A 12,795-nucleotide genomic window follows, 5' to 3' on the forward strand; every position below is an offset into this window, starting at 1 on the left:
TGATGCCCACTGTGTGCTGTGTTGCAGCATTGAGGTCATTTTGTCGATATCGCATGTAAATTTGAATTGAGTACAGTCTGTCCTGTAATTTTTGTCAGACTTCTAAGGTTTTCATTTTACTCTCCCTTGTAGAAGGAAACTACAAATTCTGTACACCTTCCGGGATAATTAGACTTCATGAAAATGTGACGTGACATTTTTGTGAACAATCAAAACACTTGGAAAGTAGCGATATAATTCCATATTTACGCAAGTATAATGTGCACTTTTTTCCAAAAAAAATTTGTCCCGAAAAACTGTGGTGCATATTATGAACGGAATAATTTAGACAGCCAACATGAAATCACATTTTCAGTATGTCACTGTGTAACACATATATACCAACAAGCACAAATACAAATTACTAGGTTGAATTTCTTTAGTAGTAGTAATAATAATAAATTAAAGTGAAATGGCCATCCCCATGATCTTTCACTTTGTAACGGAATGTTTCGTGACACCGAGAAAAGTGTTGCTGTTGTTTTGCTCTATCTCTCTTCTAGGGAGAGTAACCTGCCTTGGCTCGACCTGTTACTTGTCTTTGTTACTTCCCCAGGCAAAATAATTAGCATAACACTTCAATAACTAACAAAAACGGTTCAATCAAATATAAAGACATACAATAACTACCATATTCTTTACCATGGATATTAGGGAAAACTCAAGTTCTTTTATCTCAATGATACCCAGACGTTCAGTTTAAAAATATATAAAAATACTATTTATTTCATTGATTAAATATGTACAAAGAATTACATATGAAATAACCCCCACATAACAAATGACAAGATCCTCTTTAATTGAAATACAGCGTGTTTGAAAAATAACTCCCTAGTTTTAATGTGTCCTAGAATCTGTACAAAGTGACATACAGTATTCTAGTTTGTGGTGTTTGATTCATCAACTCTCCAAGTTTGGCATCCTTGCAGTTGGTAGGTCTGCTTGACCTTGAGACGGCACCAGTGCTGTGTTTTTTCCTTTGTTCCCTCAGTTCAGTTCAGGCGTTCGTCTAGTGCAGAGCAACTCAGCAACAATGTGTACTCCGCAACAGAAAGCGCAGTGTGTTATTTGGTTTGTGAAAACTGAGTCAGTTATAACAGTGCAACATAATTTTAGACGTCAGTATGGTGGTAACCACCTACAGCAAAAACTATCCGTCACTGGCTAAAGTCTTTCAAGGAAACCGGTAGTGTTTTAAAAGGTAAATCACCAGGTAGACCGAGAACTTCCGAAGATGTTGTTGAACAGATCCGTGTTTCGTGTGTTCGGAGCCCGAAGAAGTCATTGGCCGGACGTAGTCTACAATTAGGAGTGCCTAAAGGTACAGTGTATGATGTTGTTCGTAAAAGACTAAAGTTGCGCACCTACAAATTGCAACTGTTACATGAAGTGAAACCTACTGATAAAATCCAAAGGTATGAGTTTGCTGTTGACTTTCTACACAGAATTGATGATGATGACAATTTTTTACCAAACATTCTCTTTTCTGACGAGGCTACATTTCATGTCAGTGGAACAGTGAATCGTCATAATTGTAGAATTTGGGGGGCAGAGCATCCACATGAAGTTATTCAGCATCAACGTGACTCTCCCAAACTTAATGTCTGGTTCAGTTTGATGGAAGATCGTGTGGTTGGTCCTTTCATTTTTGTAGAAAAAACAATAAACGGGGACATTTACCATGACATGTTGACAGAGTATGTCTTTCCCCAAATGGACGATATTGAGGCGGAAAAGGGGCTTGTGTTTTTCCAACAAGATGGCACCCCACCTCATTACAGTAAACAGGTGTGTGCGGTTCTTAACACTCGCTTTCCAGGAAGGTGGATATGCAGGGCTGGCCCAATACCTTGGCCACCACGAAGCCCAGACTTAACCCCACTGGACTTTTTCTTTTGGGGACACATAAAAAATGTTGTGTACAGTGCTAGGATCAGAGACATCAATCATTTACGGGAAAGAATCGTCGCTGCGGTTGGGACAGTTACACCTGAAATGTTCGTGAATACGTGGCGAGAAGTGGAATATCGTCTCGACGTGTGCAGGGCAACAAATGGATCCCACGTTGAGGTGTACTAACATTGAACAAAACTTGAAGGAATCCTCTTTCATGATATGTACTCATTGATGTAAGTTTTCATTACTTTCCCTATTAAATTTATACTTAAAACTAGGGAGTTCTTTTTCAAACACCCTGTACTGTAATCTATATTTAAGAGAGGTTCGTACACTGGCCTACACCAGCAGTACTAGTTAAAAAAATGTATCTAGCTTGTCACTAGCATACATGACATGTTTCTCTAATTCCCTCCCTTTCTTGATCATAAAGAAAATTGCCACGCAAAAATAGACTAAACTTGAATGAAATTACAACAATTAATTATGCGCTGTTCTTGAAAATATATAAAAACAAGACTGATACGATTCTTTTTCCACCCTGTCACAGTCCCTTTAATCCCAGATTAAATAAACACCGGACACCTTGACAGTGTTGAATCTACAAATTGAAACTAATATTTTCGCACAACAAAGTACTTGACCTGTCACCAACGGTTAGAATATTCTTGTAATTAAATGCCTCCCTTAATTCCCTCGTATACGACGTTTCTCTAAGAATAATACAAATGTCCACCGAAAACTAAGCGTTGGCTTGTCACCAAACGAATCAAGAAAAATTGCGTGGACTTATCTATGTATTTCGATTTAAGAAAATGGTTGATCCGTGACCGCTAGCCATTTGACTAGCCCCGCCACTCTACCAGCACCGAAGAACCTTCCAAAGGTATTTTTGCCCAAAACAAAGTAAGAATGCCAACCCCCGTTACTCATCGGATCCCTTATATAGGCGATTCGAAAAAAAAAAAACAGTAAATGGAACTTTGTCCACCCCCCCCCCCCCCCCTTCAGGATTGAAAGGACAAGATTTTGAAACTACCCACCTTCTGCAAGCTGGCTTTCACTGCCACTTAGGCCAGCTCTGCATAAAAGTGAAGTATGGCTGTCACTAAAAAAAATAACATTGAACATACATAAAAACTAGTAACAAAAAAGGATCTTGTAGTGATTCTAGCATTACACTGTTCTGCCAGAATTCGAGCATGCACCTCGTGTCACATGGGATGTGTATTAGCAGTATTTGTCGGGCAAGAAATAACAGTAAATAACTTCCCGAGTACTGCAAATCTACAAAACAATTTTGATCTCACTTTCTTCTACTACAGAATAAACAAAGTGGTTACAAAAGTGAAAGCATTGGGATTAGGGAGGGAGGTGACATGGGTTGGCAACTCTTCTACACACGACGGTACTCTCCTCTTGGCCCACATAGCAACAGGTGATTTATTCAATAGGTACGATGTCATTCACTCTTGATCGACATAGCAACGGCCTGCAACTAAGAAATGTACTGCGTATTATATAAGAGGTATAATTGTTTGTCGCTTTCCCCATTCACAAACCAGGGTGTGCATTAGACGCACTTGCATTATACATGTTTAAATAAGGTAATACAAGTGATACCACTGGTATCAGCTGATACTAATACATCGGTATATACCTGCCGCAAAATTAGTTTGGTATTGAGAGCTGAAGGAACACGCGTCACGGTGTTGCCATATCATGCGGTACAGTACGCCCTGCAGCCGTCTGACGCTGTGTTGAGGAAAACGTGTTATGAAAAGGAACAATGATGAAATGTGTTATTGTTTTTCGAGGAAAACTGAATAACAATGATGACAACAATGATGAATGTGTTATTGTTTTCTCTCTTCATTTCCATCTCCCTTACAACATGAACGAATTAACGAAACGAGCATTGTTTACAGGTTACCTTTTCAATCCATTCTGTATATACACTTTCAATAATCATTTCTTTCCGAAGTCCCCGTTAAAGTCTGCCCATCTTTCAATTATACCGCAACTGAGTTGGTGGGGCGTCTGACTTTCACGTGTGAGACCCGCGGTGGTTTGTGGAACTTTTTCAAATATCCCGAGCGGCTCCGGGGTCGACTCAGCCCAAGTGAGTACCTGGGGCAAACCTGCGGTAAAGGCGGTTGGTGAACCACATCACCTCCATAATATGGCCTAGGTTGAGGTCGAGAATGTGTGGAGCTTTACCTCCACATCCCCATATGCCTACATACTTTACTTTATTTTGCGTCCATTATTTTTTTTTGTATGAGAATCCCAGATATTTTATGACTGTCCTTAAAGATGTTTCCCCACCTTGAAAAAATGCCGAATCTTTCAACGAAACTCGCAGTTTCCCAACAGTGGGATGATCTTTCCTCCTATAATAAGAGTAAATATGGCGACGAATAGCATCTTGCTGAAAGGTATCTAAATTTGTCACGCGTTTATTGATATTCCTCTTCTTTCCTGGGGTTTCCAATTTTGAAGCCTCGCATTTATTTATTTATTTCTACCACATTATATTTTTCTTTCCCTATAGTAACAATAGTGTTCTTAGACACGCCGAAAGCAGCAGCAGTCCTGTCCAGAACTTTATTTACAGAAATGATTGGAGCCCCATTGTTTTTCTCTTGCTCAAATTATTTGCGCTCAGAACAAACCATCTCCCGCGTTTGTCCTTTGAGAAGAATTCCTTTTTCTTTTAGTGCATGGCCTCTTTGGTACATTGTCATCTCGAGTATTGCCTCCTGTGCTTGACATTCTTCACACAAGCTCACGACACACTCAAGAACACAGAAAATTATGTACAAAAAATAACAACTAAAACAACACGCTATATATAACAAAGAATACTCTAAATTCAATAAACACTAAACAACGGACCGGTTAAAATATCACAGCAACGCAACAAACAAACAACACGTCCTCTCCCAACAACATGAAATCTGATCGCAGGAAGAATCGCCAGATAAGCGGCAACACCGAGATAAACGTTGTCTGTTGCTAGGTAACCAGGGCTTGGGTGAAGCACTGGGAAGATTTTGATTGGCTCGCATGCCAGCAACCCACCCTCCCGCAGTGCCGTAGACCCGATTTCAACACGTGCTTCCCAAGCGTCAATACCAAACTAATTTTGCGGCAGGTATAGGTTCAGCCGTAATAAACACATACCTTCCAAAATATGGTTCTTCATGACCTCGGCATACTCCACAGCCGATTTCTCCATGACTCTGGTCCATGTTGAGATCAAATCGGGGAGGGTGTTCCAGAAATCACAGTCCACCTGACTCAGTTTGTCCACAAACTCCATCCACTCGGTCAGAATCTCAATGGAAGTCTGGAAGGACAAAATGCACGCACCTATAGGAGCAGCACTACAAATCAACAGTGCAAAAAAATAAAGACAGAGCAGTTCAATCTATTCTATCTGTAGTGGTGAATATACGCACATTTATGCATCTATCAATTGATAAAATTACCTATAAATAGCCTATAATTGAGTGCAAAAAATTATGCCATTTTGTTTATTGTTTAATTAACCCCTTCCCTGCAGCAACGTTGAAGAGAAGTGCGACCAAAAAACAAATCATCTATATGTAGATGCAACCTCAAATTCGTGTCATCGTAAATAATGCAAAAACTAAGTATAAAAAGATTGCTGCAAATTGAAGCTAAGGAAAACAATCTATATATAGACTATGCTGCAAATAAACATCCCATATTAGGTAAGGTCAAAGGTAATTTTCTCCCTGCAGACAACACCATGTCTTGAAGGCATATTTAGGATATGTGGGGATAGGACCCCACACCTCCACTACATATTCTCGATCTAGGCCATTTTGGAGGTGATGGGATCAGCAGCATGATCTGCCCACCTTTACCCTTCAGGGTTGCCCCCAGGTACACAATGACTTGAGGCTGTGTGATCCCCAGAGCTGCTAGCCCAGGGACTAGGCTGGTAAAATTCTAACCTCAGTACACCCACCCCAGGAATCGAACCCTCATCTCCCACATTGCAGACAGACACCCTACTAAGTACAATACCATGGCTCTAAGTCCATATTGGAAAAATTCTTTTTCAGGAAGTCACAAAGCATCAACAATGGATTTTTTGATTGCGAATAGCCCACATAGACTAATAATATCACAAAAAAGTGATGACTACAAAAATGACTTGCCGTAATACAAGAACCATTAATTTTTAAATACTGTCTATATATAGATGCTCTGCAAAAAAGGCCCAATTTTAGTGTCTATATATAGCTCCGCCACACTTAATGGATTAATATAGAGGTACTAGATAATCATAATTAAATTTCCTCTACTAAGAGCCCTATGGATTCTATTTGAAGCATCGGGTTCTGGTGAAACTTGGCATATAGGCTACTGAGACCATGTAGAAGAGAATGCTGATGACAATTTTTTTTTTTCACATTTAGTTTTTTTTTTCTTTTTTCCAAAGTTGTGGCATGAGCATTACATATCCTCATAGAGTGGTCTTTTTTGTGCTTCCCTCAAAATTTGGTCCATCCAGCATCCACAGGGCCATCGCTAGAAGCGAAATTTCGTAAGTACGCAAAATTTCTGAATGCCGTGATTAGTTTTATTATTTTCTTCTTTCAAAGTTGCGGCACGAGCATTACATATCCACATAGAGTGGTATTTTGTCGTGCTTCCCTCAAAATTTGGTTAACCCAAATTATTGAGAGGCACAATGTATAAATTTTACCTCCGCTAAAAGCCCTGTGTTTAAGAAGAAAACAAAACCAATTTCCTTCTCTCTACGACAATTCGTTCTTGAGCTACGATGTTTTTGTACTAGTGGCAAGTTTGAAAAGTGCCCGCTTGCAAAGGTGCCAGCATCAACGGGAATACAGGCACGCGAGGCTTCGTCCGCTGAAGCTTTTAAGTCCACTTTATGCACAGAAGGCTAATCGAGACTGGACCCACAGTTTAAAGCGGTAACAAAACTACTATGTGCCTCCACTGGGTATCTAACTCAGACCCCCCCCCCTGATTACAAAACTATGACGTTACCACGAAGCCATCGGGGAAGCAAAAAAGAAATTATACGTAACCCCAGGCACGCCACTGACTCTAGTGTTCAAAAGGATTAATCTTGTGTTATCCGCAAGATAAGACTTATGGTTTTGTTTATCAGAAGCAAGAGGAACGAAAAATTGTATCCTTTATGTTGAATGAGTCATTGCTTGCAGAAGTGATATAGACAAGGGACTGCTTTGTAAGAGCTAGACATAACACTGGCGCCGGTAGCAGCCTCCCTACAGACAGACTGGCACCAACGCACAGGTGGCAGAATAGAATGTTCTGTGCGTTTTAAAGATAAAGCACTCGTTGAAGACGAGAAAAGCTGGACTATAGCTTTGAGGTGTATTTTTAGTGAGCAGCTTGCTTATTCCTGAATCAAGTTACAGAAAGAAAGGGGGAAGTATTATTCTATTGTAAGGGACACACGAGCTATATTTCGTGTGCAGATAGCTGCATTAAAAAGAAGGCTGCTCCATGAAATTATTGCATAGCCCTGCACAGTGGCTTGCCTAAGGGGGGGGTTGGTGGGGATCATATCCCTCCCCCTTGGCCCAGTATTCCTAAAAAAAAACAACGTTGTAGGCAGGAAAAGATGGCAAAATTAGGGCTTACTACTAAAAAAATGTATACTTAATCCCCTCCCTTTCAAAAATCCTGGGCACGCCACTGGCCCTGCACAGCAGTTGCAGATTAATTATCTCTTGTGAGAGGAGATTAGAGACTTTTTTGTCACTCGTTCCTAAACCAATATCGGATAACTGGGATTGGCAAATTATTCTTAATTTTCTCCTGGTAAACAAGAAAGGAAAGTTTTCCAAGCAAGTCCCCCCCCCCGCTCCTTCTCTCTTTCCCCCTTCTACTAGGAACGATTAAGTAGATAAAGAAATGGGAATAGCAGGGTAGCTACGATTTTTTGATTATGAAATTCCCTGACTTTTCCAGGTTTTCCAGACCAGAAATAAATTTTTTCCAGACATGTTTGTCGTCATGATTTTTGCTTTTGAACCTCATGTTTTTCAATTAAATATGCAGGCACGTTACTTATTATGAATATGAATATACACAGTTATTAGCTGAAAATTTACCAAGTGATTAATATAATGCTATTCAATGAAAAAATAAATAACTATTGTGCTTCCCCATTTTCACTAAGTCATTACAATTAAGGTAAAGTCAATAAAAAAATGTGGCATATATCAAAGCTTTACAATGTAACCTGTATACAACCTCAATTAACCTATATCAATACAAATGAGAAACAACAGAAAATTAGGTTATGTACCTTTCGAAAATATCCAATAAGTTTAATGATTATATTTTTTAATTTATTGAAAATAGTACATATTGCGGAAATTCAGAACTTGAATAGGGCCGGTGACCAACCATACACCTAAAAAAAATATATACGCGGGCCATACTTTGTAATCAAATATCTCCATTATTTGAGTTTTCCACATGCTGGAACCAATTTTATATTACGGAAAACATCGAAATCTGTCTTTTAAAAGGTAACAGTTCCGAATGTTTTATGATTTGTTTTTCAAATTTTCCTAGCAGGAAGACGAATTATCATAGAATTTTGGCAATCATTGTGACATGAAATTTGAACCTTCCTTAAAATAATGAGAACTATTTGGATTTGAAAAAAGTTATTTATGTTGAAAAAAAAACTTCAAAATGACCTTACTCAATCATACACGCTTCCCACGGACAAGGTATTCTCCGGTTCACAAGCGCAAACGACAGTAAGTATCGTAAACTAGCGGGAATGAATGTAGAAATAAATCGGAACCTTAGTAGAGTGCATTCAGGGTCTTTATTTTAATTCTAAGACAACGAAACCTGACATTCCTAACATAACCACAAAAGCATATATTCACAAAATCTTAAATAATCGCTAAAACTCTGCAGTATGTGTTAACAGACATAAATCGAAATCAAACCATGTAAAAGTTGCATTTGTAGCATGATGAAATCGTAATAAAACAAAAGGAACTTGGGTTCATTTTCACCACTTTTCAGCATAATTTCATTCTACACGCAAACAATACGTAAAATTACTATCGGCATGAAACCAACATTCCTAACCTAACCACGATGTGTGACCAGCTTACGTTTAATTCCTCTATTTCGCACCAGTTTTTAAAAAATAAATTCGTTCTACATGCACAAAACATGTGCATAATCGAATAATGACATCACTGATACTGCATAAAATCACTAATTTCTCGGGTGTAACACATCTCTGCAATGTAAAAACTATGACAACGAGCAAATGAACTAGTTGATCAGGTTGCTTCTGAACGGGTCGCAAATGGACTCAAATTCACAGAACGGGTTCACGGGGGGAACGAAGTTTTTACTCGGCATCCACACCTGTCCAGTGTGACATCTACCACAGCCAGTTATATGAAATTCGGCTCTTCAAGCTTTATTGCAGATCCAAAACCAATGAACTGTCCGAACAGGTGTGTTCTTGAAGAAAGAAAATTTCCTCACCACACACAAAGCTAAAGGAACATTTTTTCTACAAGAAATTCTGAGGATGGCTGGTGCGTAGGTTTCGTCTTAAGTAGCTTGTTCTCTAAGGAAAAATCTCACGCCTCTCCAAATTCCGGTCTTAAACAGGTTCACAAAAACGAGTCGCAAAATGAACGGATCCAAGAGTGAATAAATATAGAATTGAAATACGAAAACCATAATTTTGTACGTAACAGACTAGAAGTCATAATGACGAGAGGAACAAGCTTCTGAACTGAATCTTTTGGGGGGACAGGAATAACAAGAACTGAATTCGGAACTGGAAATGAACAGTTCATTCATTTTGTAACTGGTTCTCCTGCAACTCCGAAATGCGCGTAAATTCCAGAAAATATGCAAAATTCCATGACTATTCCCTGACCAACCAAATTCCCTGACTTTTCCCTGTTTTCCAGTCGCGTAGCAAACCTGAATAGTGATTGAGCCATGTTCTCAATTGTCCACATATGTTTTTGTGGGGGAGGCACAACAAAGACACCAGAGTCAAGCTTTTAGAATATGTTAAAATGCTAGAGAAAGCAGCATTTAATGACTATCATTTTGGCAATAGTTCGCTTGTTCCCGATCATAAGGTATGAGTTCAAGGTCACATGGTGAATGAATAGGCTGCTACAAAAGCAAAGAAGAAGGGGGGGGGAGAGGTCGACTGGCATACAGGACAGGCTTGTGGCAAATTTTGTCATCGGCGGGGTTTGGAAAACGTATAAAGCAGGAAACGAGAGTTACAGTAAACATAAGATCGAGATAAACGTCCTAATGTTCTGCATGTTTTCTTTTTGCAGGGAATTGGTTGAATGGATTAAGCAGGTAAACCTTGCTTGTACCCCTTTCACCCCCCCCCCCACTCCTGCCACTGTCAATGTCTATTTCTCGTGAATTTACAATAACGATTTAGAACAGATTAGTGCAATACAGCAAACTTTGGTGTATATGTAATACTCCTTTTCTTTCCTTGTGTACTTAATTTTACTATTTTAATTTTATTTCAATAACAAGTTTTTCTCAGTTATACGTTTTTATCCTTCTGTTCCCCATAAAATGTATAACTGATATTTCACTGTATAAAATTTACCGATTCAATATAAAATTTCAAATGGTCGTTGAACCTGAATAGTTCACTGACCCCCTTAATGAATGTATGTTACAATGAAAAAGAAGCTGCATATTTAGACATTTACTTTTTAAAAGTGCAAAATGGAGATTATATGTTTATATCCATAAAAAATTATAATAAAATGGCAGAATATTGCACTACATTAGAAGATATTTATAGATATATCGTGTCGGTAAAATTATTTGTAATTTCACAGATCGGCCTATATTGGCCGATAGCGCTACAGTAGCAATTAATCTGTCCCATATCTTAATTAGTAGTATTTTGAAGTATGTTTGGAATTCAGTAAGTTCTGAGAAAAAAATATATAAAGAAACAAACTTACATTTCTGTACGGCCACGTTGCACCCATCTGTGGTACATAGGCTGCGAACAAAGTTTGGAGTTCCATCACGGTTGCAGAGACTCTCAGCTTGGTGTCGATCCATTTGTTAAATATGACCTGGGAATCTTGAGGCACTTCAGGAGGACTCCATTTTACATGCTCTGCAAAGCAAAAATAAAGTGGACAATGGAATGATATCAATTACTGTCAAACAGCAAGAAGGCAGGCATGCTACATAGGGAAGTAGATGAAATTTGCAAATTACGTCTATACTGATAAAATAACAGTAATATGGTGATCTAAGTTCAATAAAACACATTTATGCACACACACACACACACAAATTCTCTACCACTCTACCCTTTCACTCGAGGGGGACATACCCACACAATAATTTCTAAAGGGTGAATTATCCTGGGAGTTATGCGAAACTGATTAACCGTAGCTTACCTGTGCCATATGAGAAACTTACTTACCTGAGGCAGGGGACATTAGGTACCCTTTTTTTCATCACAATTATTCAAGAAACCATCTTGTTATCGAATCACTGCTTCCTTTCTTGTTTACATACATTTAATTATTTAGTAATTATAACAATTACAAAAATTACCATAATTTATAAAAATTAATAATCAATTATTGAATGAGTGTCACACTCATATTCTATCATTCATTAAAACTTGCAAAAATCACATACATTTTTCCTTCAATGATTTTTTGTTTATACTGGTGCAGTTACATATTAAGTATAATAAGTACAAAAAATACCATCATTACCATCCAATTGTACACTGTCACTGGCATGAGTGTCTCTAATAACATGCATTTAAAGATGGCTCCTTTTAACATTACATTTACATGTTTCTAAACAGAAGTAATGCAGAAATATTGGGAACACCCTATGAAACAATGTAATTTATTTAAAAAAATTTATAAAAATTTTGAGTTGAAAAATTGAAAATCTAGAAGTGCCTGATAGCTCTCCCCCCCTCATCGGGTAAGCTAGGGTAAATTTCTCTGTACATATTTGGTAAGCAAAAATGGACTCTTTAACACAGAAATAAGCTTAATACTCTGATAACTACATAAATGTGCTATTAGAATGGAAATGTTTATTTTCATTGATTTAGTTTTTACTTTGCTCTTTTTTGATCCGTTTGGCTAATCGTGAACATGAGGATGAATGGTAATAACATAAAATGGATGAAGAATCTAGCACAAACATAGGGACGACACAAGCCTTATACAGAGCATTCCCTGACATTTGCTACGAGACTCGGCGGCAAGCAGCCCAGCATCAGCACTTTTCTTTCCCGGTGAATGGGGTCAGCGACAGTCGCTCGAGTCGGCTATTAAAATTACAGTTTTCATATTGTGTACTAACCTTGACTACAGAAGGTGTTGAAAATGATGTCCCTCTGCTGCAACACATTCCTGGCATCTCCGAAGGATATTGGCATTTACACGTGCAAGTTCGTCTACTGTAATTCTCCCGATTTCTCGTACAATACTCTCTTTTAACTCACGGATGGTGTGCGGATTGTCTTTGTATACTTTATTTTTTAGACCCCATTTTCTTTCCACTTTTATTCAGAACTGACCCTGTTACTCTAGACTTTTTACGAGGCTTAATATAGTGGTCCTATGTAAACAGGAACACCAGGAAATTTCGTTGCAAAACGTCGTCGCACTTCTCCACAATTCCTCTTTCCGAAGTAACACTCGACAAGATAAATCCTTTGTTGTAATGTAAACTTTTGTGGTGCCATATTAAGCCACAATCTTCAACATACGGACACGACACTACACAACTTCC

At 38.4% G+C, this 12,795-nt stretch overlaps 1 protein-coding gene across 2 annotated transcripts in view; it reads right to left on the minus strand.

The window, feature by feature from the left end:
* Nucleotides 1-12,795, minus strand: part of LOC145982501 (uncharacterized) — a 140,818-nt gene that overhangs the window by 40,872 nt on the left and 87,151 nt on the right. For both annotated transcript variants that reach the window (XM_083115960.1, XM_083115959.1), the window contains exons 18-19: nucleotides 10,980-11,140; nucleotides 5,122-5,287 (exon numbers count right to left, since the gene is read on the minus strand). In XM_083115960.1, the coding sequence (XP_082972086.1) occupies nucleotides 5,122-5,287; nucleotides 10,980-11,140 (327 nt within the window). The remainder of the gene's footprint in view (nucleotides 1-5,121; nucleotides 5,288-10,979; nucleotides 11,141-12,795) is intronic.

Source organism: Lepisma saccharinum, unplaced genomic scaffold (genome assembly GCF_977018435.1).
Source record: "Lepisma saccharinum unplaced genomic scaffold, izLepSacc3.1 HAP1_SCAFFOLD_200, whole genome shotgun sequence".
Taxonomy (NCBI): Eukaryota; Metazoa; Arthropoda; class Insecta; order Zygentoma; family Lepismatidae; genus Lepisma; species Lepisma saccharinum.